This window comes from Pseudorca crassidens, chromosome 2, assembly GCF_039906515.1.
Source record: "Pseudorca crassidens isolate mPseCra1 chromosome 2, mPseCra1.hap1, whole genome shotgun sequence".
NCBI classification, from domain to species: Eukaryota; Metazoa; Chordata; class Mammalia; order Artiodactyla; family Delphinidae; genus Pseudorca; species Pseudorca crassidens.
Window position 1 is genome coordinate 37,571,412 of NC_090297.1, and position 21,751 is coordinate 37,593,162.

Below are 21,751 nucleotides of genomic sequence, written 5' to 3' on the forward strand. Positions count from 1 at the left end.
AGAAAATAACAATAATGGATGACAGTTCAAATGCTTATTTTGCTAATTAGGTATTTTTGCCCATCTGGAATTCTTAATTCTAGCTTTGTTTATTTTGGGGAAAAAATGATTATTTTGGCAATACAGAAATAAAGATATAAGAGGTTTAAAAATATAGGAGATTAGAAGCAGAATTTCCACACTGTTAGTGTCAATTATTCAAAACTAACAGACATAAAATATACTTTTGTGAAAATAAAGCCTCAAGCTCAAACAGTTTTTTTAAGAAATATATATTCAGGAAAAATATTTTATAAAGCAATTACCTTGCATTTCACAACACCCAAAGTAGTAGCGTGACATAGCCATGTTGCCAACTACTTCCCATTTATTTTCATCGGGATCAAATCGTTCAATGGTGTTCCCTATCTCAGCTCCAACCCAACCACCTGAAACCAAACAGAAAAATATTATTTTTGGAATAAAGGAATTTTATTTATGAAAGACACCTTGGAGGGACCTCCCTGGCGGTCCAGTGGTTAAGAATCTGCCTTCTAATGCAGGGGATGCTGGTTTGATCCCTGGTCGGGGAACTAAGATCCCACATACTGCAGGGCAACTGAGCTCGCGTGCTCTAGAGCCCACGCGCTATAGCTAGAGAGAAGCCCGCTGGAGTAACGGAAGAGCCCACGCACCGCGATGAAAAGATCCCGCATGCCACAGTGAAGGTCCCGCGTGCTGCAACTAAGACCCGATGTAGCCAAATAAATAAATAAATATTTAAAAAGAAAAACACCTTAGAAAACATCTAATCTGACAACTTTATATTATGGATGATTATCCTATGGACCAGAGAGGTTATCTGTCCAAGATCACATGAAAAGTTAGAATTTGATTGTAAGTAGAACTTGGGTCTTTTAACTCTCTGCCTAGGTTTCATAAGAGATCTTTTTTTTTTTTTTTTTTTTAATATTTGGCTGTGTTGGGTCTTTGTTGCTGTGCGCTGGCTTTCTCTAGTTGCAGTGAGCAGGGTCTACTCATCATTGCGGTGCATGGGCTTCTCATTGCAGTGGTTTCTCTTGTTGTGGAGCATGGCCTCTAGGTGCACAGGCTTCAGTAGTTGTGGCACATGGGCTCAGTATTTGTGGAGCACAGGCTTAGTTGCTCTGCGGCATGTGGGATCTTCCCGGACCAGGGCTTGAACCTGTGTCCCCTGCATTGGCAGGAGGGTTCTTAACCACTGCGCCACCAGGAAAGCCCTCACAAGAGATTTTTTAAAAATAAAACAAAACAAAACCAAAAACTTCAATCTATTGCATAGGAAATATGGTACTTTGCAAAACAACTTTTTGAAACAACGTCTGCGTATTCAGAATGGTTATCCTAACCATGAAATTTAACTAGTCAGCTAAAATGCTCCCCTAGAAATCTCATCTATATTTTATGTCCATCTCCTTCTAAGAATTCCATACTTGACAATATCTCCCAAGTAATATAATTTTGAGAATAAGAACTTTTAAAGCTAAAAGACACAAGTTTGTTATGGGAAGGAAGGAAAATTTCTAAAGTAAGCAGAATTTGACTAAGAATTTAAATAATATTAGATATCCTTAAATTGGAGAGTATAATTACCCAAAGCATAGATAGCCCCATAACACACACACACTCCCAAGCCACAGCGGGGGTGATTCATTGAAGCTACAGTTGTCCACTGTTTAGTAACTGGATCATAGCATTCAGTACAGTCAAAAATCATTGAATCCTTTTCACCTGAGTTAAATAAAAGAGACACATATGAGAAGATTTAGTAATACTAATAGCCTAGAACCACAATACAATATTCAGCAGCATTCTGTGTTGTCAGAAATTCAATTATTATGTCTGATTTTATACTATTCTTTAAAATTTATTTGCCCACCAAGTGTTATTTTGAATCCATAGCACTGTCATTTATTAAAGCCCACTTAATGAAGCAAAGTGGGCTATTATCTGTTTCTAATTCTACCACCCAAACAATCTATGTAATTTTTGAGGATACAATTTGCATTTTAACACTTCTATATTTTCATAGTTTAGATAGCTGGCTCTGCTACAATTTGAGATTTAATGCAATGCTTATCTAGCAACAAATAGAAAATGAAAAAAACATTTTTAAATACCACTTAAAATAGAATTTAAAAATATACTATACCTAGGAGTAAATCTAATCAAAGATTTATAAGAACTTTATAGATATAATTTATAAATTTTATTTAGAGAAAGTTTTAAATTAAGGAATATCTAAATAAATGAAGAGATGTATCATGTTGATGAGTTACAAGTGTCAATGTAAAGATGATTATTCCCAAAATGATTTATAGATTTAATGAAATCCCAGTTTTTAAAAAACCCTTTCTTTCTTTTTTATTGTATTTAAATACATATAACATAAAATGTACCATGTAAACCATTTTTAAGAATGCAGTTCAGAAAAAAAAAATACAGTTCAGTGATGTTAAACACATTCATATTGTTGTACAGCCATCACAACCATCCATTCCCATAATCCTTTTCATCTTGTAAAACTGAAACTCTATACCCATTAAACAATAATTCCCCATTCTCTCCTTTGCCAGCCCCTGGCAACGACCATTATACTTTCTGTCTTTTTGGTTTTGACTACTCCAAGTATCTCATATAAGTGGAATCATACATTATTATTTTTAAAAACAGATTTGATAAACTAATTCTAACTTTTATATGGAAGTATGAAAGACCTAGAATAGCCAAGCACTCCCAAAAAGAATAATAAGGAAAGAGAAAATGCCCTATTAAATAAGCCTATCAGACTTAAAATAGAGCTTTAATAATTAAGATAGGAATAAACAGAGAGACCAGTAGGAAAGAAAGGAAATTCTAGAAACAGATCCACATATATATGATTACTTGGTATATGACATAGTTTGCATGACAGAGCAGTGGGGAAACAAAACCGCTGGGAATTGGTTATATATATGTGGAGAAAAATGAAACTGGTTCCTTACTAATACTATCCGTAAAAATTCAATTACAGGTGAATTACAGACATAAATGTAAATGGAAAAACTATAAAATTTTAGAAAACAATAAAGGTATATATCCTCATGACTTTCCAGTAGACAAAGGATTTCTTTAAAACGATATAAGAAACACTAACCATAAAGGGAAAAAAATAATAGAGTTGGCTACATTAAAATTAAAAACATTCATTTATCAAAAGATACCATAAAAAGAGTAAAAGATGAAGCAGAGGAGTAGGTAAATATATTTGCAGCACATATAATCTTATGAGGGCCTAGAATCCTGATGTATACAAAACTCTTACTGTGCAGAAAAGAGTCACCATAAGGCCTAAAACTGCCTATGGTTAGAAAGGCTTGCTCACAAGGTTGACCCTTACCTGGAGTCTGGGAACATGGCTAGTAAAAAGTTCCCTACACTCACATAAACTTTTCCCTAAATGATAACAGTGGCTTTTTGCAGTGGTGAAAATGTTCTGGAATTAGTGGTGATGGTTGTACAATTTTGTGAATATACTAAAAACCACTGAACTGTACACTTCAATGGTGAATTTTATGATATGTGAATTATATCTTAATTTTTAAATATAATACTTAGAATATTAACCCAGATATGAATGTATCTAAAAGGAAATAAACTATTGACTGTGATTATCTCTGGGTGGTATGATTATAGTATGGGTGATTTTTATTTTCTTTTTCATATGCTTCAGGTTTACCAAATTTTCTACAGCAAATCTGAATTACTTTGGTAAAAAAATTTATATTATATATTATATATATAATATATATTATATATAATATATATATTATATATAATATATATATTATATAATATATATTATATATATTATATATATAATATATATTATATAATATATAATTATATATTAAGTAATATGTTAAGATAGTAATGTTTATAGTATTAATAATGGCTAGTAAAGTCATAGCAGTTTTTTTGTTTGTTTGTTTTTTGCTGTACGCGGGCCTCTCCCGTTGCAGAGCACAGGCTCCGGACGCGCAGGCTCAGCGGCCATGGCTCATGCGCCCAGCCGCTCCGCGGCATGTGGGATCTTCCCGGACCGGGGCACGAACCCGTGTCCCCTGCATCGGCAGGAAGACTCTCAACCACTGCGCCACCAGGGAAGCCCAGTCATAGCAGTTTTGACGGGCTCCCATTTGTACTTCTGTGGTATCAGGAAAGGGGATACATATATATGGAAGTGTCGCAAAGGACACTGTGACCCTAGGTTAAACTGGAGAGAGTTCACGCAATGCAACTGCCGAAATGTACATAAAAAGAACTATTAGAGTTCTAGCCAAAGATTATATAGAGTTATAGTCTTTATGCTGACAGATGGTTATTGCTCAAAACTCTAATTTCTTTGTTAGGATTTTCAGATGCACCATGACATTTATTGATTTAATAAACAGTTTTTGAGTGATGATTATGTTCCCTCCAAAAGATAAAAATCAAATATTCCCTACATCTCTCTCATTTTAAACTGACGGTATCATAGTTGGAAAACAATAATATGATTTTTGATTTACAGCTTTCAGTATTTTAGAATGACCCATAGAAATAAAGCAAAAAAATTGGCTGTAAAGGTTAGAGATGATCTACCTAGGCTGGTTGCTATAAAGACAAATTATTCAGAAGTAAATATTTATATCAAAGGTGTTAGTATTTATTTCTCTTTAGATCCCTCTCTAATAATTATTTCTCTCCCAAATTCAAATCCCCTTTTAATTTTATTCATTAATCATTTTAGAATTTATAGTAATAGTTTCAGAAAACACAGTGATTTTAATCAAGAAATATATCCCAATGTCTAGCTGACATGGTTTTTATACATCCCACTGCCCAGATACTTGGTTAATTTAAAATGATTCATAATGCAGCTCTCAGAATTAAAAAAATTTTTATCACAAATGTTGATCTAAATTTTGGCACCACATTTTCATAAACAACTTTTCATTAAAACCAAACCTAAGTATTTGCCTTGTAATAAATTACCGTGTCCCTCTGGTATAAAATATTCAATATCTTATGTTTCCTTTTTCTTTCATTCATTTACTCAATAAATATTTATTAAGCACAACTGTATCTGCATACACCCCATAGTATCTAGCAATATATATAAGGCATATAAGAATGCAGTCAACTTAGAGCTAGAGACTAATAAGGGAAATAAGACATTTTCATTATTACCTCCAATTGCGTAGACCATCCCTCCCAGAACTGCTACTCCCAGTCCACATCGAGCCTGATGAAGTGAAGACACAGTGGTCCAGTACTGGCTAAAGGTGTCAAAACGTTCTACACAACTGAGGGCTCTACTATCACTCCAACGACCCCCCTGCAACCGAGTATATCCACCTGAATAAAGGAAGGAAAGGAGGTACACAGCAAATCCCTTACTGCTAAATATGGAAATGGTAGTAACAAGAAAAATCTAGCCCTCTATATCTAGACATTCAATATAACTACTGCATAGTAAGTAATAAGTGCTTTAGAGTCTGCCATATATACATCTATTATTCTTAAATGTGCCAGGTCCTGAAAGATTATGGCTTAAAATGCAATGAGGTCAACCACAATGTTCTACCACCTGGTCTTGGTTATAATCAAATGTTAGATGAAACATAAATCTAGGAACTGGTTATCTGTCTAGTTAGGAAGTTTCATTGTGACTTCTATTAATGTCTTTTTCAGTTAAATATAGTGAGTTGGGGCTTCCCTGGTGGTGCAGTGGTTCAGAATCCACCTGCCAATGCAGGGGACACGGGTTCGATCCCTGTCCCGGGAAGATCCCACGTGCCACAGAGCAACTAAGCCCGTGCACCACAACTACTGAGCCTGAGCTCTAGAGCCCACAAGCCACAACTACTGAGCCTACATGCCACAACTACTGAAGCCCACGCGCCTAGAGACTGGGCTCTGCAATAGGAGAAGCCATGACAATGAGAAGCCCGCGCACTGCAACGAAGAGTAGCTCCCACTCACCGCAACTAAAGAAAGCCCACGCACGGCAACGAAGACCCAACACAGCCAAAAAGTAAATTAATTAATTAATAATAAAAAAAATAGTGAGTTGAAATCCTCCCTTGACTGCACATCCCATCATTAAAAAAGTTTAGCCAGCACTCAAAAATTACACATTTATATATTATAGTATATATAAAATTATACGATGACATACATACTAAAAATTATACTATACGTAAAGTTTTTATATATAATAAGTTATATTATGTATATAAATCTGGACAATCTGTTGACACATATATCAAATATTGATAAGGTTTAATGCTATTTAAAAAAAAAAATGGAGGGAATTCTCTGGCGGCCAGTGGTTCCGACTCGGCACTTTCACTGCTGTGGCCTGGGTTCAATCCCTTGTTGGGGAACTAAGATCCCGCAAGCTGCGCGGGGTGGCCAATAAACTACACAACACTACACTACACTACACTACAATAAAATAAAATAAAAATGGAAAGGTTCATACGATATTCCTATGGGTTATCCTGCATATCCACACTTTGGAGACCACTAGTTCCTATCATCCCTAATGACCATCTAAGACGCTGTGAATAGTTAAAATGTGTGAGATTTATTTTCCTATTTCTCACAAGAATTCAAATATTTAATTTTTAAAGCAGTATATCTTAGGCAGTTATTTGATAATAATTGGGTATATAAGAACCCAAAGATTTAAATCACAGAATGACAGATGTCAAATAAATAGCTATTTATTCTTAGATGTGTCCACTGTACTATATAAATACAATTGCTAAATCTGTAGCCTGTATGTGCAACTAAGTATGCCTATCTGACATACCTGCACACTCTGACATGTATGATAACAACAAAAACTTAAAAGGGTTTTATCCTGAAAATAATTTCTATTACTTTTTAAAAGGTTCTCACCTACTGCATACAGGTACTTTCTTGCTTTCTTCCGAGGTCGAACCTTAGATGTCTGCAGAAAACTAGAAAATTTGTTCTCTTTGGGAGATTTGCACACCTCACAGTACTCTTTCAAAAGTGTTTGCAATGCAACACGAAGATTAAAATCGGATATTCCTAAAGCAATGTTGAAAAAGATAATGTTTTAATCAATTTTTAAATAATATTGAAAAGACATGTTTCCATGAAAATAAAATACATTTAACAATCAAAAAATGAAAACTCATCATCAAACAATGGAGTATGTTTCCAACAATACCAAGTATCATTTTTCTCACTGCTACTAAAGAATATATACTTTCCTTAAATCAAAGGTTGTTTTAAAAAACATGCTTCATTAGATCCAATTTGAAAACACATGTATGAGGATCTCTAAACAAAGATGCCAAGTAAAACAGGAGCACAATTATCTAACAAAATGAAAAAATAAAATTGCCCAAAATTCTATATTTAACAACTTGCTAACAAAAGGATATAAAATGATGTCATACACTTTGAAAATGATAGTCAAAGCAAGAAACAGAAGATTCTGGTCGGATGAGGTCCATTTCCTAAAAAGACTTTGAGCATGATTGGGTAGGTTATTCTGCTCAAGGGTGCTTAGCTGAAAAGATGAATTGGGAATGAAAGCCAACCTGTGTCCCACTTGGCAAGCTATAAGAACTGGCCTCCGTGAAAGGGCACTATCTTCTAATTTGCACAAAAGCACCACATATGCCAGTAAGGAACTGTCTCTAAGCCTTGTCTGTATGTCCAAAAAACAATATTGAGGAGAAAAGGTCAACTAACAAAATATTGAGAAGTCTCACTAGTAACGTAAGAATTTGGAGAAAGGGCAAATAGCAGATAAAAAGCAGAACTGAGAAGTCAAAGAACAAAACCATTAAAAGAAGAATCCTTTACAGGCCCATCGGTAAAGATAGGGAGGATCACCAGGGTTTGCCATTTAACAGAGCTCAGTGGTAGCCAAAATCCACAGTAGTGAGAAACATCCTTCGCTGGGATAAGTAGGTCTTGAAAACAGAACAATACAGTAGTAGGATCTTACAAGAGAGACCTCCGAGCCCAGGCCCCCAAGCAAGGACCTCAGCCTTAGCAGATCTCTATTCTTTCACTACCTTATGCCTCAGGCTAGAAAGAAGTGGTGAGAACACTACACAGAGCCCTCAAATTTTACATGGGAGAAACAAAGTAGTTACACTAAGGTAGAAAGGGTGTCAAAGAGAATTATCAGAGCAAGCAGGTTTGAACAGAGTTGCCCAAGTTAAGAATGAGCAATGTATCATGAAAAAGCAATACAGCTATGTAAATACACCCCAGGAAAAAGAAGAGAAAGAGACTGAAGAATTCAGTCTGGAAGAAAACATTAGCCACACACAGAAACAGACTCCCCATACACAGGATAGAATTATTTAAGAATACAGATCCTATATAAAAAAAAGAACTCAAAGGCAAAATGAGACGCATCGTGAGCTTCCCTGGTGGCGCAGTGGTTAAGAATCGCTTGCCAATGTAGGGGACACGGGTTCGAGGCCTGGTTCGGGAATATCCCACATGCCGCAGAGCAACAAAGCCCGTGCACCACAACTACTGAGCCTGCACTCTAGAGCCTGCAAGCTACAACTACTGAGCCCCCGTGCCACAACTACTGAAGCCCGAGTGCCTAGAGCCCGTGCTCCACAACAAGAGAAGCCACCGCAATGAGAAGCCCATGCACCACAACAAAGAGCAGCCCCCGCTCGCCGCAACTAGAGAAAGCCCATGTGCAGCAACAAAGACCCAATGCAGCCAAAAATTTAAAAATAATAAAATAAAATGAGATGCATTGCTGAGGAAACAAAGTGAGAACTGAAATGACAGTAGTGCAGAGTTAATAAATTGGAAACAAGAAACTCATCAGAAAAAAATCAAATTAGTGATTTGGAGTAAAGACTTGAGAAAACTGTGAATATAGAGCAAAAGACAAAATATTTTAACATTAGAAGATGATAAATATGAAAGACAAAAAAGTTCCAGTGAAAGGATGAAGACTACCAAATGAAACATTAAAAGTGTTCAGGAATTTCATACAGGAAAAATTTCCCAAAATGAAATTAAAATTGAACCTTTAAAAGGAAAGGGCGGGGACATCCCTGCCAGTCCAGTGGTTGGGACTCCACTGTGTGGGGGCGTGGCTTTGATCCCTGGTTGGGGAGCTAGGATCCCGCAAGCCGCAAGGCTCGGCCAAAAAAAAAAAGGAAAGGGTATTTGATATAGTCTAAGGAAAAATGTCAAACTTTAACACAAATCAAGAATAATGGGGCTTCCCTGGTGGCGCAGTAGTTGAGAGTCCGCCTGTCGATGTAGGGGACACGGGTTCGTGCCCCGGTCTGGGAAGATCCCACATGCCGCGGAGCGGCTGGGCCCGTTAGCCATGGCCGCTGAGCCTGCGCGTCCGGAGCCTGTGTTCCGCAACGGGAAAGGCCACATCAGTGAGAGGCCCGCGTAACGCAAAAAAAAATAATTCTTTAGGCATCCAAGCAGAAACAGCAAGTCATTAAAAAAAAAAAAGAAAACCATGCCTTACAAACTTGGGGTGGGCTGGGGGAATCATCATAAATTAAGAATATTATGCCCACCCAAATTTCTGTTAAATTAAAAAGCAACAGGCAGAACTTCTCAGATGTGAGAAAAAAAAAATCAGTAAATAACAGTTATCATGAGCCTTCCTTGAAAAAAATACTTAGTGATGAAATCCAACCGACAAAATGATGAATCGAAAAAGAAAGCTCAGGGCTTCCCTGGTGGCGCAGTGGTTGGCAGTCCACCTGCCGATGCAGGGGACACGGGTTCGTGCCCTGGTCCGGGAAGATCCCACATGCCGCGGAGCGGCTGGGCCCGTGAGCCATGGCCGCTGAGCCTGCGCGTCCGGAGCCTATTGGGGGAGGCCACAACAATGAGAGGCCCGCGTACTGAAAAAAAAAAAAAAAAAAAAAAAAAAGAAAGCTCAGGGAATTCCTTGGCGGTCCAGTGGTTAGGACTCGGTGCTTTCACTGCTGTGGCCTGGGTTCAATCCCTGGTCGAGGAACTAAGATCCCACAAGCCCTGCTGCGCTGCCAAAAAAAAAAAAAAAAAGGTCAGGACTAAAAAGACTATCGTTAAAAAACTGGTAGAAAGCATTAAATCCACTTAAATACAGAGCAAAAGCACAGAGCTAGGGGAATCATGATTGAAAAAATTCTATGTAAAGGCTGTGTAAACCTTGAGGTGGGTAGGGAGAAAAATAACAATGCTAATTACCTCATTTTTCTTAGCAGAGAGTCTAAACTTTGAAATTGAAACACAAAATGAAACTATGGTTTCACCTTTTAATGATTTTCATCTTTTGTTTTTAACTCTACAAAAACTTTTTAGAATGAATATTTCTTGGGATAAAGAAACATTTATCTGAAATTAGTTATTACTTTAGTTTCTTCTTTGTTGATTTTTAGTGAGATTTAAATACATTTTTGTAGTATAAATAGTATGATAGAATGATTCTTATTCTTATAAATTTTTTTTTCTATCCATCCATGCAACCATACACCCACCTATCATCCATCCTCCTATACAGACACATCTAGAATGATGTTTAATGAATGTTAATTATAACTGGCTATTTCTGGGTGATGGACTTGGGTGATTTGTTGTTTTTTTATACTTTATTACCTAAACTTTTTATAAGAGTATGTACCATTTTTGAAAAGTAAAATCATTCTCTAAAATGCAAGAAAAATATATGTTATCATATACTAATAATATTAAATTGCCTGAATTATTCCTGTGGTAAATACAAAAAATATACACCAGGGGGAAAATCTACACATTTCACATAACATAATTTAACCATTTCAATTAAGTCTCTTGCTCCTTCACTGAATTTTGTGGTAGACTCTCATTATTTTTCTGTATAAATTGTCCATCTTTTCTCCAATATGATCAAAGAGATAAAGTTTCAAAAATAGTGAAACATATTAAGGTTAACTTAAAAAAAAATCCTCCATTTATTTCTCCCTTGCCTCCCTGCAGTTTTACTCCAGTAAAATATCTTTAAGTGATAACTATTGGGCAGTGCAAGTCTTAAACACTGTATTACAACACTAAAAAGCTGTAGGAAGACATGTCCCAATTCTAGGGAACTTTCCTTTGCTCCTAGCAGAGGAACTTTCCTTTAGCACTCTGTATCTGCAGCACTTGGGAAAAGCCAACTCAACCATGAAAGCCTTTGTTCCACTCCTAATTCTCACATGATACATGCAAAAAAGTGTCTGGATAATTTCTCTCTTCTTGTTTTACCATTTAAATACAGTCAGTCTTCATTTTTTGTGGATTCCTTACTTGTGACTACATCTACTCACTAAAATGGATTTGTAACCCAAATCAACATTCACAGCACTTTCCTCGTAGTTCACAGACATGCCACAGAGTGGCAAAAAATTTGAATCACCTAACATGCATGTTCCCAGGTGAGACTGAAAGAGGTGACATTCTGCCTTCTTGCTTCAGCTCTCACTATAAACAAGTGTCCTCTTCACACTCTATTTAGTGTCATGGTTTTCACATTTGTGTGTTTTTTGCTGGTTTTTTCACTGTTTAAAATAGCCCCCAAGCATACTGCTAAAGTGCTGTCTAGTGTTTGTAAGTGCAAGAAGGCTGTGATGTGCCTTACAGAGATAATGGATCAACAACATATAATATTAAATGAGGTAGTTCTGACAGACACACACATAAAACAAAGTTACGTACTGATCAGCTGACAAAAATGTTGTAACCAGAGGCTTGTAAGAACTTACCCTGTATTTCCCTAGGAACAATGGCTCAATATTTGCCAACTCAGTGTTCTTGGCAAATTTATAGAGGATAACTACCGTGAATAATGAGAACTGAATATATATGAATAATGAGAATTAACTGCATATACATTAATACAAGATATCACTCAGAAAAACCTACAAAATTCTGTTAACACTGTTAAGAATGGGAAAAAACTAAAAATCCACATTAAATATAATTCCTTCACAGAATTACAACTTTAATGCTAATATTGTATTTAATTCATAATAAAATATTTGTAATTCAGTCACATCCTAAATCTTCAGTGCATGACAAGAGTAAAACCTTCAAATCTTGAAACCAGGTCCAAAGTAGTTTTTAAAAGTAAATTTAGTTATAATTTTTCCAATATAAAGATAAAATTTATTTTATACTATGGTGAAAAGTATTTTCAAAGTTTAGAACCTAAATATATTCAAAGGCTACACAGAAGCTATATTATATCAATATACAATTCATTTTATAATGAGAGGAGTTACAATATTTATTGAGTTTTGGTTTTGTGTTTAGCATGTATGTTTTCCTCAAATGCTGGGTTTTGGTGAATTTTTCAGTGGCAAGAAGAAATCTTACACTAAAATAATTAGTACTGCCAAAAATAGCACTAGTATTTTAACTCTGTCAGTAATTTTATCTCCCTTGGTACTTAATCTCAAGAAAGTATTTAAAGATTTGATTAAAATAATGGGTAGAAATACTGAAGTACTGGGACTTCCCTGAAGGTGCAGTGGTTAAGAGTCTGCGCTCAATGCGGGGAGCGCAGGTTCGATCCCTGGTTGGGGAACTAAGATGCCACATGATGCGTGGCGTGGCCAAAAACTTAAAAAAAAAAAAGAAAGAAAGAAAGAAAAAAAAAAAGAAATACTGAAATACTACTATCTACCCACAAAACACAGAAGTTGTATCTTGCATATAATAATCATTCAATAAATGTCTGCTTATTGAACTGAAAAATTAAAACACTATCACGTTTCAAACAGAGGAAATGTCACTGGATAATTAACTGACTAACTTAACATGAAACAAAAAAATTACCTTCTATATACTTTAAAAGCCTCTGAGGAGGTAATAAAGGGAATCGAATTGGGTCTAGCACTTCCACCACATGTTTTCTTCTCTTTCCGAGATCTTTCAGAATCCACTGCATTGCAGCTAAGAAGACCTGGTATTCATCCTCGATGCTAAGCTCTTCACTTCGCAAAATTCTGATCAGCTGATCTTTTGTAAGTGCCAGGAACTCTTCCCCACTATGAACCTCCAAGAAATGGACATGAATGTAGTTTTCTGTAAATTCCAAAAGATCATGGCAGGCAATCTGCTCAGAGAACTGAAAGATCCCAATGCAGTTCAGTGGATCAATTTGTCCTTTCAGAAATTCACAGCAAAGATTAACAACTTCAGTCAACTGTAGCATGTCTGCTGCAACAATCAGCTCTTGGACATTATTCACTCCTATGTTCACTATACCTAGGGAAGTAAGGAGACAAAATAACCAATAAAATAAAGTAAACATTTGACTTATATTCAAAGACCATTATATTCAATACTTGATTCCACTGATAGCTTAGGCTTTGCCAGGTAGATACTAAGTATAAAGGTAACAAAGAACTTGTAGAAAGGTGCAGAACTTAAATGATAATGGTACCCCACATTCATGTAACACTTAACAATGAACCAGGCACAGCATTAATTGCTTTATACATTCACTTAACCCTCGCTACAACTCCATATAACAGGGTTTTTCCCCCTTATTATTATTTTTTAAAAATTAATTAATTATTTATTTTTGGCTGCACTGGGTCTTCGATGCTGTGCGCGGGCTTTCTAGTTGTACTGAGCAGGGGCTACTCTCTGTTGCAGTGCGCAGGCTTCTCATTGTGGTGGCTTCTCTTGCTGTGTGGAGCATGGGATCTAGGCGCGCAAGCTTTAGTAGTTGCAGCACGTGGGCTCAGTAGTTGTGGCTCGCAGGCTCTAGAGCACAGGCTCAGTAGTTGTGGTGCACTGGCTTAGTTGCTCCGCGGCATGTGGAATCTTCCCGGACCAGGGCTCGAACCTGTGTCCCCTGCATTGGCAGGCAGATTCTTAACCACTATGCTACCAGGGAAGTCCCCACTTTCATATATGTTTATAATGACTTTGGGAAGATATCAAATACTCAATTATATTTAGAAGGGAAAAAAACCACTGTAATTCTACCTAATAAGGATAAACTCTCCATTCAATCTTATACTTTCCCTTTATCCCTTTAAAACATTCAACTAAACTATGTGTCTAAAGTTTGTATTCCCAAATAGATTTATAAACTCTGTTGGGGCAAGGCTTGTTCTTTCTGTATTCCCAATGCCTAGCACACACTAGGTGCTCAAAAAAATTATTATATATGAATGAATGGCCAAAGACATTATGGTGAGAGGAAGACTATGGCTTGATGAATGCAAACAGGGGTTTTTGAAAAGTATAGGAAATGGAATCCACCATGGGAATAAATGGTAGTGGCTGCAGAGAAAACTGCGATAAGACTTAATTGAATGAAATGAGAATTCACTACAAATTTGGAGAAGATAAGATCATGGGTTGTGATGGAAGGTAACTGAATGACTGCTACTGGATGAAACCAAGAGTTACTTGAAAGTACTAAAAGAATGCCCTACAGCTTAATAAGGCTTTACAGATTATTAAAAGCACTTTTACAGCAACAAAAAAACTAATAACCCAATTGAAAAATTGGCAGAAGACCTAAATAGACATTTCTCCAAAGAAGACATACAGATAGCCATCAGGCACATAAAAAGATGCTCAACATTGCTAATTATTAGAGAAATGCAAATCAAAACTACAATGAGGTACCACCTCATACCAGTCTGAATGGCCATCATAAAAAATTCTACAAATAACAAAGGTTGGAGAGAGTGTGGACGAAAAGGAACCTTCCTACGCTGTTGATGGGAACATAAGTTGGTGCAGCCACTATGGAAAACAGTATGCAGGTTCCTCAAAAAACTAAAAATAGAGCTGCCATATGATCCAGCAATTCCACTCCTGGGCATATATTGGGACAAACCTATAATTCAAAAAGATACAAGTACCCCTTTGTTCATGGCAGCACTATTCACAATAGCCAAGACCTGAAAACAACCTAAATGTCCACTGACAGATGAATGGATAGATATACAATGGAATACTATTCATCATAAAAAAAAAAAAAAAAAGAAACAGGGACTTCCCTGGCAGTCCAGTGGTTAAGACTCTGTGCTTCCACTGCAAGGAGCACGGGTTTGATCCCTGGTCGTGGAACTAATATCCTTCATGCCTCGAGGCCAAAAATAAATAGATAAATAAATAAAAATAATTTAAAAATTTCATTTGCAGCAACATGGATGGACCTACAGATTATCATACTCAGTCAGAAAGAGAAAGACATACCATATGATATCACTTATGTGTGAAATCTAAAATATGACACAAATGAACTTACCTACAAAACAGAAACAGATTCACAGACATAGAGAACAGATTTGTGGTTGCCAAGGGGGTGGGGGGTAGGGGAGGGATGGGTTGGGAGTTCGGGATTAGCAGATGCAAACTATTATATACAGAATGGAAAAACAAGGTCCTACTGTATAGCACAGGGAACTATCAATATCTGCTGTATGGCAGAAATTAATACAACATTGTAAATCAACTATACTTCAATAAAATTAAAAAATAAAAATAAAACAGTAAGCTACATGTAAAAGAATGAAATTAGAACATTTCCTAACACCATACACAAAAATAAACTCAAAATGGATTAAAGACTTAAATGTAAGGCCAGACACTATATAACTCTTAGAGGAAAACATAGGCAGAACACTCTATGACATAAATCACAGCAAGATCCTTTTTGATCCACCTCCTAAAGAAATGGAAATAAAAACAAAAATAAACAAATGGGACCTAATGAATCTTAAAAGCTTTTGCACAGCAAAGGAAACCCGACACAAGACAAAAAGGCAACCCTCAGAATGGGAGAAAATATTTGCAAGTGAATCAATTGACAAAGGATTAATCTCCAAAATATACAAGCAGCTCATGGAGCTCAATATGAAAAAAAAAAAACAACCCAATCCAAAAATGGGCGGAAGACCTGAACAGAGATTTCTCCAGAGAAGTTATACAGATTGCCAACAAACACATGAAAGGATGCTCAACATCACTAATCATTAGAGAAATGCAAATCAAAACCACAGTGAGGTATCACCTCACACTGGTCAGAATGGCCATCATCAAAAATCTACAAATAATAAATGCTGGAGAGGGTGTGGAGAAAAGGGAACCCTCTTGCACTGTTGGTGGGAATGTAAATTGATACAGCCACTATGGAGAACAGTATGGAGGTTCCTTATAAAACTAAAAACAGAACTACCATATGACCCAGCAATCCCACTACTGGGCATATACCCTGAGAAAACCATAATTCAAAAAGAGATATGTACCACAATGTTCATTGCAGCACTAGTTACAATAGCCAGGACATGGAAGCAACCTAAGTGTCCATTGACAGATGAATGGATAAAGAAGATATGGCACATATGTACAATGGAATATTACTCAGCCATAAAAAAGAAAGCGAAATTGAGTTATTTGTAGTGAGGTGGATGGACCTAGAGTCTGTCATACAGAGTGAAGTAAGTCAGAAAGAGAACAACAAATACCATATGCTAATACATATATATGGAATCTAAAAAGAAAAAAAAAAGGTTCTGATGAACCTAGGGGCAGGACACGAATAAAGATGCAGATGTAGAGAATGGACTCTTGAGGACACGGGGAGGGGGAAGGGTAAACTGGGACAAAGTGAGAGAGTAGCATCGACATATATACACTACCAAATGTAAAATAGATAGCTGGTGGGAAGCAACTGCATCTCACGGGGAGATAAACTCAGGGCTTTGTGACCACCTAGAGGGGTGGGATAGGGAGGGTGGGAGGGAGATGCAAGACGGAGGGGATATGGGGATATATGTATACATATAGCTGATTCACTTTGTTATACCGCAGAAACTAACACAACACTGTAAAGCAATTATACTCCAAAAAAGATGTTAAAAATAAATAAATAAAATAAAATTCTAGCTCTACCCCAGCAGTATGACCTTCACCTTATGAAATCTAAATATACTTTCTGAGGGTTTAAAAACAAAAGTATTTTTACATTTATTAAAATTTATCTCATCTAACCTTCACATGAATTAAAAAGTGCTACTATCCCCAGTTTATGAATAAGGAGAATGAGGCTCTCACAAGCTCATTTCTATTTTTTAAGTACCTACTTTACATTACCTATAAAACTCTGTAAAGGCACAGGCCACACCTGTCTTGTTTACTATCATATCCCCAGTGCCTAGCTCAAAAAATATATTCACATATATATTGAAAGAATGAATGAATAATTGACTAAAGTTAAATGAAATGCTTTGTATCACACAGCTAGTTAGTGGCAGAGCTAGATCACAAACCCAGGTCATTTTATTTTAAGTGAAGTGTGTAAAAATCTATGGTGGGAAGAATCTGTTAAGACCTATTAGAATTGTGATCGGTTAATAAAGAATGTCCAGAGGAGGACTTCCCTGGTGGCGCAGTGGTTGGGAATCTGCCTGCCAATGCAGGGGACACAGGCTCGAGCCCTGGTCCGGGAAGATCCCACATGCCACAGAACAACTAAACCCATGCGCCACAACTACTGAGCCTGTGGTCTAGAGCCCACAAGCCACAACTACTGAGCCCACGTGCCACACCTACTGAAGCCCACACGCCTAGAGCCCGTGCTCCGCAACAAGAGAAGCCACCGCAGTGAGAAGCCTGCGTACCGTGGTGAAGAGTGGCCCCCGCTCACCGCAACTAGAGAACAGCCTGTGCTAGCAAAGAAGACCCAACACAGCCATAATTAATTAATTAATTTAAAAAAAATGTCCAGAGGAGAGATTAATAGAATAACAGGTTTTGCTGCCCCATCCCAAAAAAGGAAATGCTATTACAATGAAAATCAAAGATCATGTTTTTAAAGAACTAATTGTATCAAAGATTACAAAGTTCCCTGTCCAATAAATACCCAATATTCATTTTCATTTAATCCGTACTAACAGAACCTTGATTTTGTTGTGAGTGGCAATTGTGTCCTGCTGAAAATTAAATTTCTCATCCTCCCTTGCAGATGGGGGTGAATTTTTTTTTTTTGCGGTACGCGGACCTCTCACTGTTGTGGCCTCTCCCGTTGCAGAGCACAGGCTCCGTACGCGCAGGCTCAGCGGCCATGGCTCACGGGCCCAGCCGCTCTGCGGCATGTGGGATCTTCCCGGACCGAGGTACGAACCCGTGTCCCCTGCATCGGCAGGCGGACTCCCAACCACTGCGCCACCAGGGAAGCCCTGGGGGTGAATTTTTGACTGAGTTTGGCCAACTTGATACAGGTAGCAGTTATTGGGGAGGGCTACCAGAAAAGCTTAAAAAGGGATAGACTCAGCCGGCAGGTCCTTTTACCTTTTCCTCTTCTGCCTTCCACTGGCTAAAGTTCACTGATCATGAGATTAGAAGCTACAAGCTATAGATGGTGGAGCAAAATGTTGGAAGAATAACGGGCTACTAATGACATAAAGAAGCCACCATACCAGCCTTGGGATGGCTTCTATGGATTCATTTTTGTTGGAAAAATAAACTCCTGTCTTGTTATTTTATATCTTTTACTAGGGGCCAAATGCTGTTCTTTACTGTTAACCAATTTTACCTTAAATGTCAATATTCTACAATGTTATTATCCCCCAGATATGCTCAGTAGCTTTTATTTCTCTAGGTTTTACTACTTTTTATTCCTTTGATGGAAGTGCTAATCATCAGCTATATGGAGATGATGCCATGAACATTCTCTTTCACTAGATATCTCTTGTTGCTACCGTCAGACAGCAGAGGCAGAATAAGCAACTTGTGGAACTTCTTCTGTTTTTATGTTGTTTGACACTAATTGCATTGGATTAATCTGTATTAATTTATACTTTGCAAATAAGAGAAGCAGGCGCATTTATGAAATAGTTTAATCAGCTCACATAAGTCACTTAGAAAAGTGAGGTCAAGAACCCCTCAATGTTAATCTGTACACTAGTCAATAGGCAGAGCTGCACTGCTTTCAGCAGATAAAAGATAATCATTTTTATTTTTTTAATTTATTTTTTTAACGTGATAATCATTTTTACAATCGCAAATTAAAAGCTATTTTCTGAAAATTTCCAAAAAGGAATATGAAACTACACAAAGAAAAGAAATCACCTTGGGACTTCAGTGGTGGTGTAGTGGTTGAGAATCCGCTTGCCAATACAGGGGACACGGGTTAGAGCCCTGGTTTCGTCATTTTCCAGGTTTAAATAACATGCTTTAAGTAAACAATACTTTATCAGGCCATATCCCACCAAGTAGTCCTTTAAGGAGAGAGCAAGGTATATTCTCAAAACTAGAGTGTAAACAAACATAGTCTTTGTTTTCAAACATTTTTTCCTGATTATAAGAGTAATATATATTCACTACAGAAAAAAACTTTAGGGACTTCCCTGGTGGCGCAGTGATTAAGAATCCGCCTGTCAACAATGCAGGGGACATGGGTTCGATCCCTGGTCCGGGAAGATCCCACATGACATGGAGCAACTAAGCCTGTGCGCCACAGCTACTGAGCCTGCTCTCTAGAGCCCGTGAGCCACGACTACTGAAGTCCACGCGCCTAGAGCCCGTGCTCCGCAACAAGAGAAGCCACCACAATGAGAAGCCCGCGCACCACAACGAAGAGTAGCTCCTGCTCCCCACAACTAGAGAAAGCCAGCGCACAGCAACGAAGACCGAATGCAGCTAAAAATAAAATAAAAAATTAAATCTTTTAAAAAAACTAAAACAAAATAACTTTAAGGCAGAAAAGCACAAAAATGAAAATCACATTTTCCCATACACATACACTTTTTTTTTTTTTGGCCGCACTGCACGACTTGTGGGAAGTGTGGAGTCCTAAAGACAGGACCACCAGGAAATCCCTATATTAACATTAATACTTTAGTGTATCTCTTTCAAATCTTTTTTCCATGTATATTTATGTTACATATAAGACATATTTTACACTATGGTTTTTGTGTACATTTTATAATGTCATTAAAACTCTTCAAAAACATTTTAAAAATAAAAGTTTGTTTAAATTAATACATGCTGATTATAGACATATTGAGGAAAAAACAAAAAAAAGGGAAAAATAAGAATCTTCCGTATTCCATCATTTAGAGATAAACGCTTATAAATATTCTAGTCTCTTTCTGTGCACAAATACACAAATGAATTTTTTTTTTTACAAAATTGTGGTGATACTTATATCCAGATTTTTTTTCACTTAATATATTGCAAACATTCTTCCATGAGAATGTATATGTGTGTGTACATATATACAAATATAATTTGTGAGAACTAAAAATTATTCCATTATATATACATGTACCATAATTTATTTAACCATATAACCTACTGAGGGACAATCAAACTGTATTCCATTATATAGTATTATAAATAATGTTACAATAAATGTAAATATTTGCCTGTATCACTAATTAATTCCTTAGGATTCCCAGAAAAGGAATACTGGGTCAAAAGATACGAACTTTTTGTTTTGTTTTGATTTTTTTGGCCATGCCATGCAGCATTCAGGGATCTTAGTTCCCCGACCAGGGACTGAACCCGAGCCCCCTGCAGTGGAAGGCGAAGTCTTAACAACAACTGGACCACCAGGCAAGTCCCGATATGAAGTTTTTGAAGGCTCATAATAACATATTGTTAAATCACTTTCTATATGTTAGATCAAGTTATATTCCCATAGCAGAACGTGAGTGATTGCATCATTCTTCACTCAAAGCTACAAGTTCACTTAACATACCTGTGTAAATGAAATCTAGAAGTATTTGAAAGATTCCAGCTTCAATTCCTAGAATCTGTACAACATCTTTTGAGGACTCTTTCATTCCTCCAGCGAACAAAGCTGCAAAGTAAGGACTACTGGCAGCCAAAACCAGCCGATGAACTTTGAAAGTTTCCTTTCCAACTTGCAGCTGCACATCACAGAAATGCTGTCCATTTCTCATTTTATTGATCTGGGCCAAGATGAGTTGAGCATGTTTATCTGATGAAAAAGGACTATCACCAGCCTTGGCACAGCCCTCATTAGCCATGATGATGACAGATTAATTAAAAGGACTGTTGCCCATAATCTGGTCCCTGAAAAAAAAAAACCAAAGAGACCAAACAATGTATTTTTGTGTTTAACATGTCTTCTATTCATACACGTATGAAACATTCCCTATCCTCAAGAAGCTTACAATCTATTTAGGGACATAAAAACACATATGAAACAAATAAGGGCTAAATTGTGTGGTACTATTTCTAACAGGGTTTCAAAGAAGGGAATAAATAATGGGGCCTAAAATAATTAGATGGCGCTTCACAGCAGAAATGGAACCTGAACTGGACACTGAGTGACAGTGTATTAAGATATGAGGAGAGGGCATAAACCCTTTTGGGTGGAGTAAAGAAAATGAGGAAAGGCACAAAGATATAAAGATATTTTTGTACACTGCAGTAAGGAAGCACACATGGCAGCCAAAATGAACTTTCAAAAAACAACTGTGATCAGGCCAACTGTCTGCTTAAGATCCTTCAATTTGTACACTTCCCTTAGCACACAAAGCCCTTCAAATTTCACCTCTACCTATCCAGTCCTACCTCCTATAATCCTTTGAACTTAATACTCCAACAAAACCTAACAATTTGCAGTTCTCTAAACACATCTCTTTCATGGCACTCTTCCCCCTCCTTTTCTTTCTGGATCTTTGTTATAAATCAAGACTGTTCAAACTTACTT

At 37.0% G+C, this 21,751-nt stretch overlaps 1 protein-coding gene across 6 annotated transcripts in view; it reads right to left on the reverse strand.

Annotated features, from left to right (window-relative positions):
* The window catches only part of IPP (intracisternal A particle-promoted polypeptide), a 40,069-nt gene that overhangs the window by 16,133 nt on the left and 2,185 nt on the right, over positions 1 to 21,751 (reverse strand). For 2 of the 6 annotated variants that reach the window (XM_067725967.1, XM_067725966.1), the window contains exons 2-7: positions 20,771 to 21,108; positions 12,874 to 13,305; positions 6,949 to 7,104; positions 5,230 to 5,397; positions 1,612 to 1,749; positions 306 to 428 (exon numbers count right to left, since the gene is read on the reverse strand). In XM_067725967.1, the coding sequence (XP_067582068.1) occupies positions 306 to 428; positions 1,612 to 1,749; positions 5,230 to 5,397; positions 6,949 to 7,104; positions 12,874 to 13,305; positions 20,771 to 21,062 (1,309 nt within the window). In that variant the 5' untranslated portion in view covers positions 21,063 to 21,108. The remainder of the gene's footprint in view (positions 1 to 305; positions 429 to 1,611; positions 1,750 to 5,229; positions 5,398 to 6,948; positions 7,105 to 12,873; positions 13,306 to 20,770; positions 21,109 to 21,751) is intronic. The other 4 variants (XM_067725968.1, XM_067725969.1, XM_067725970.1 and 1 more) reach the window with 4 other exon arrangements.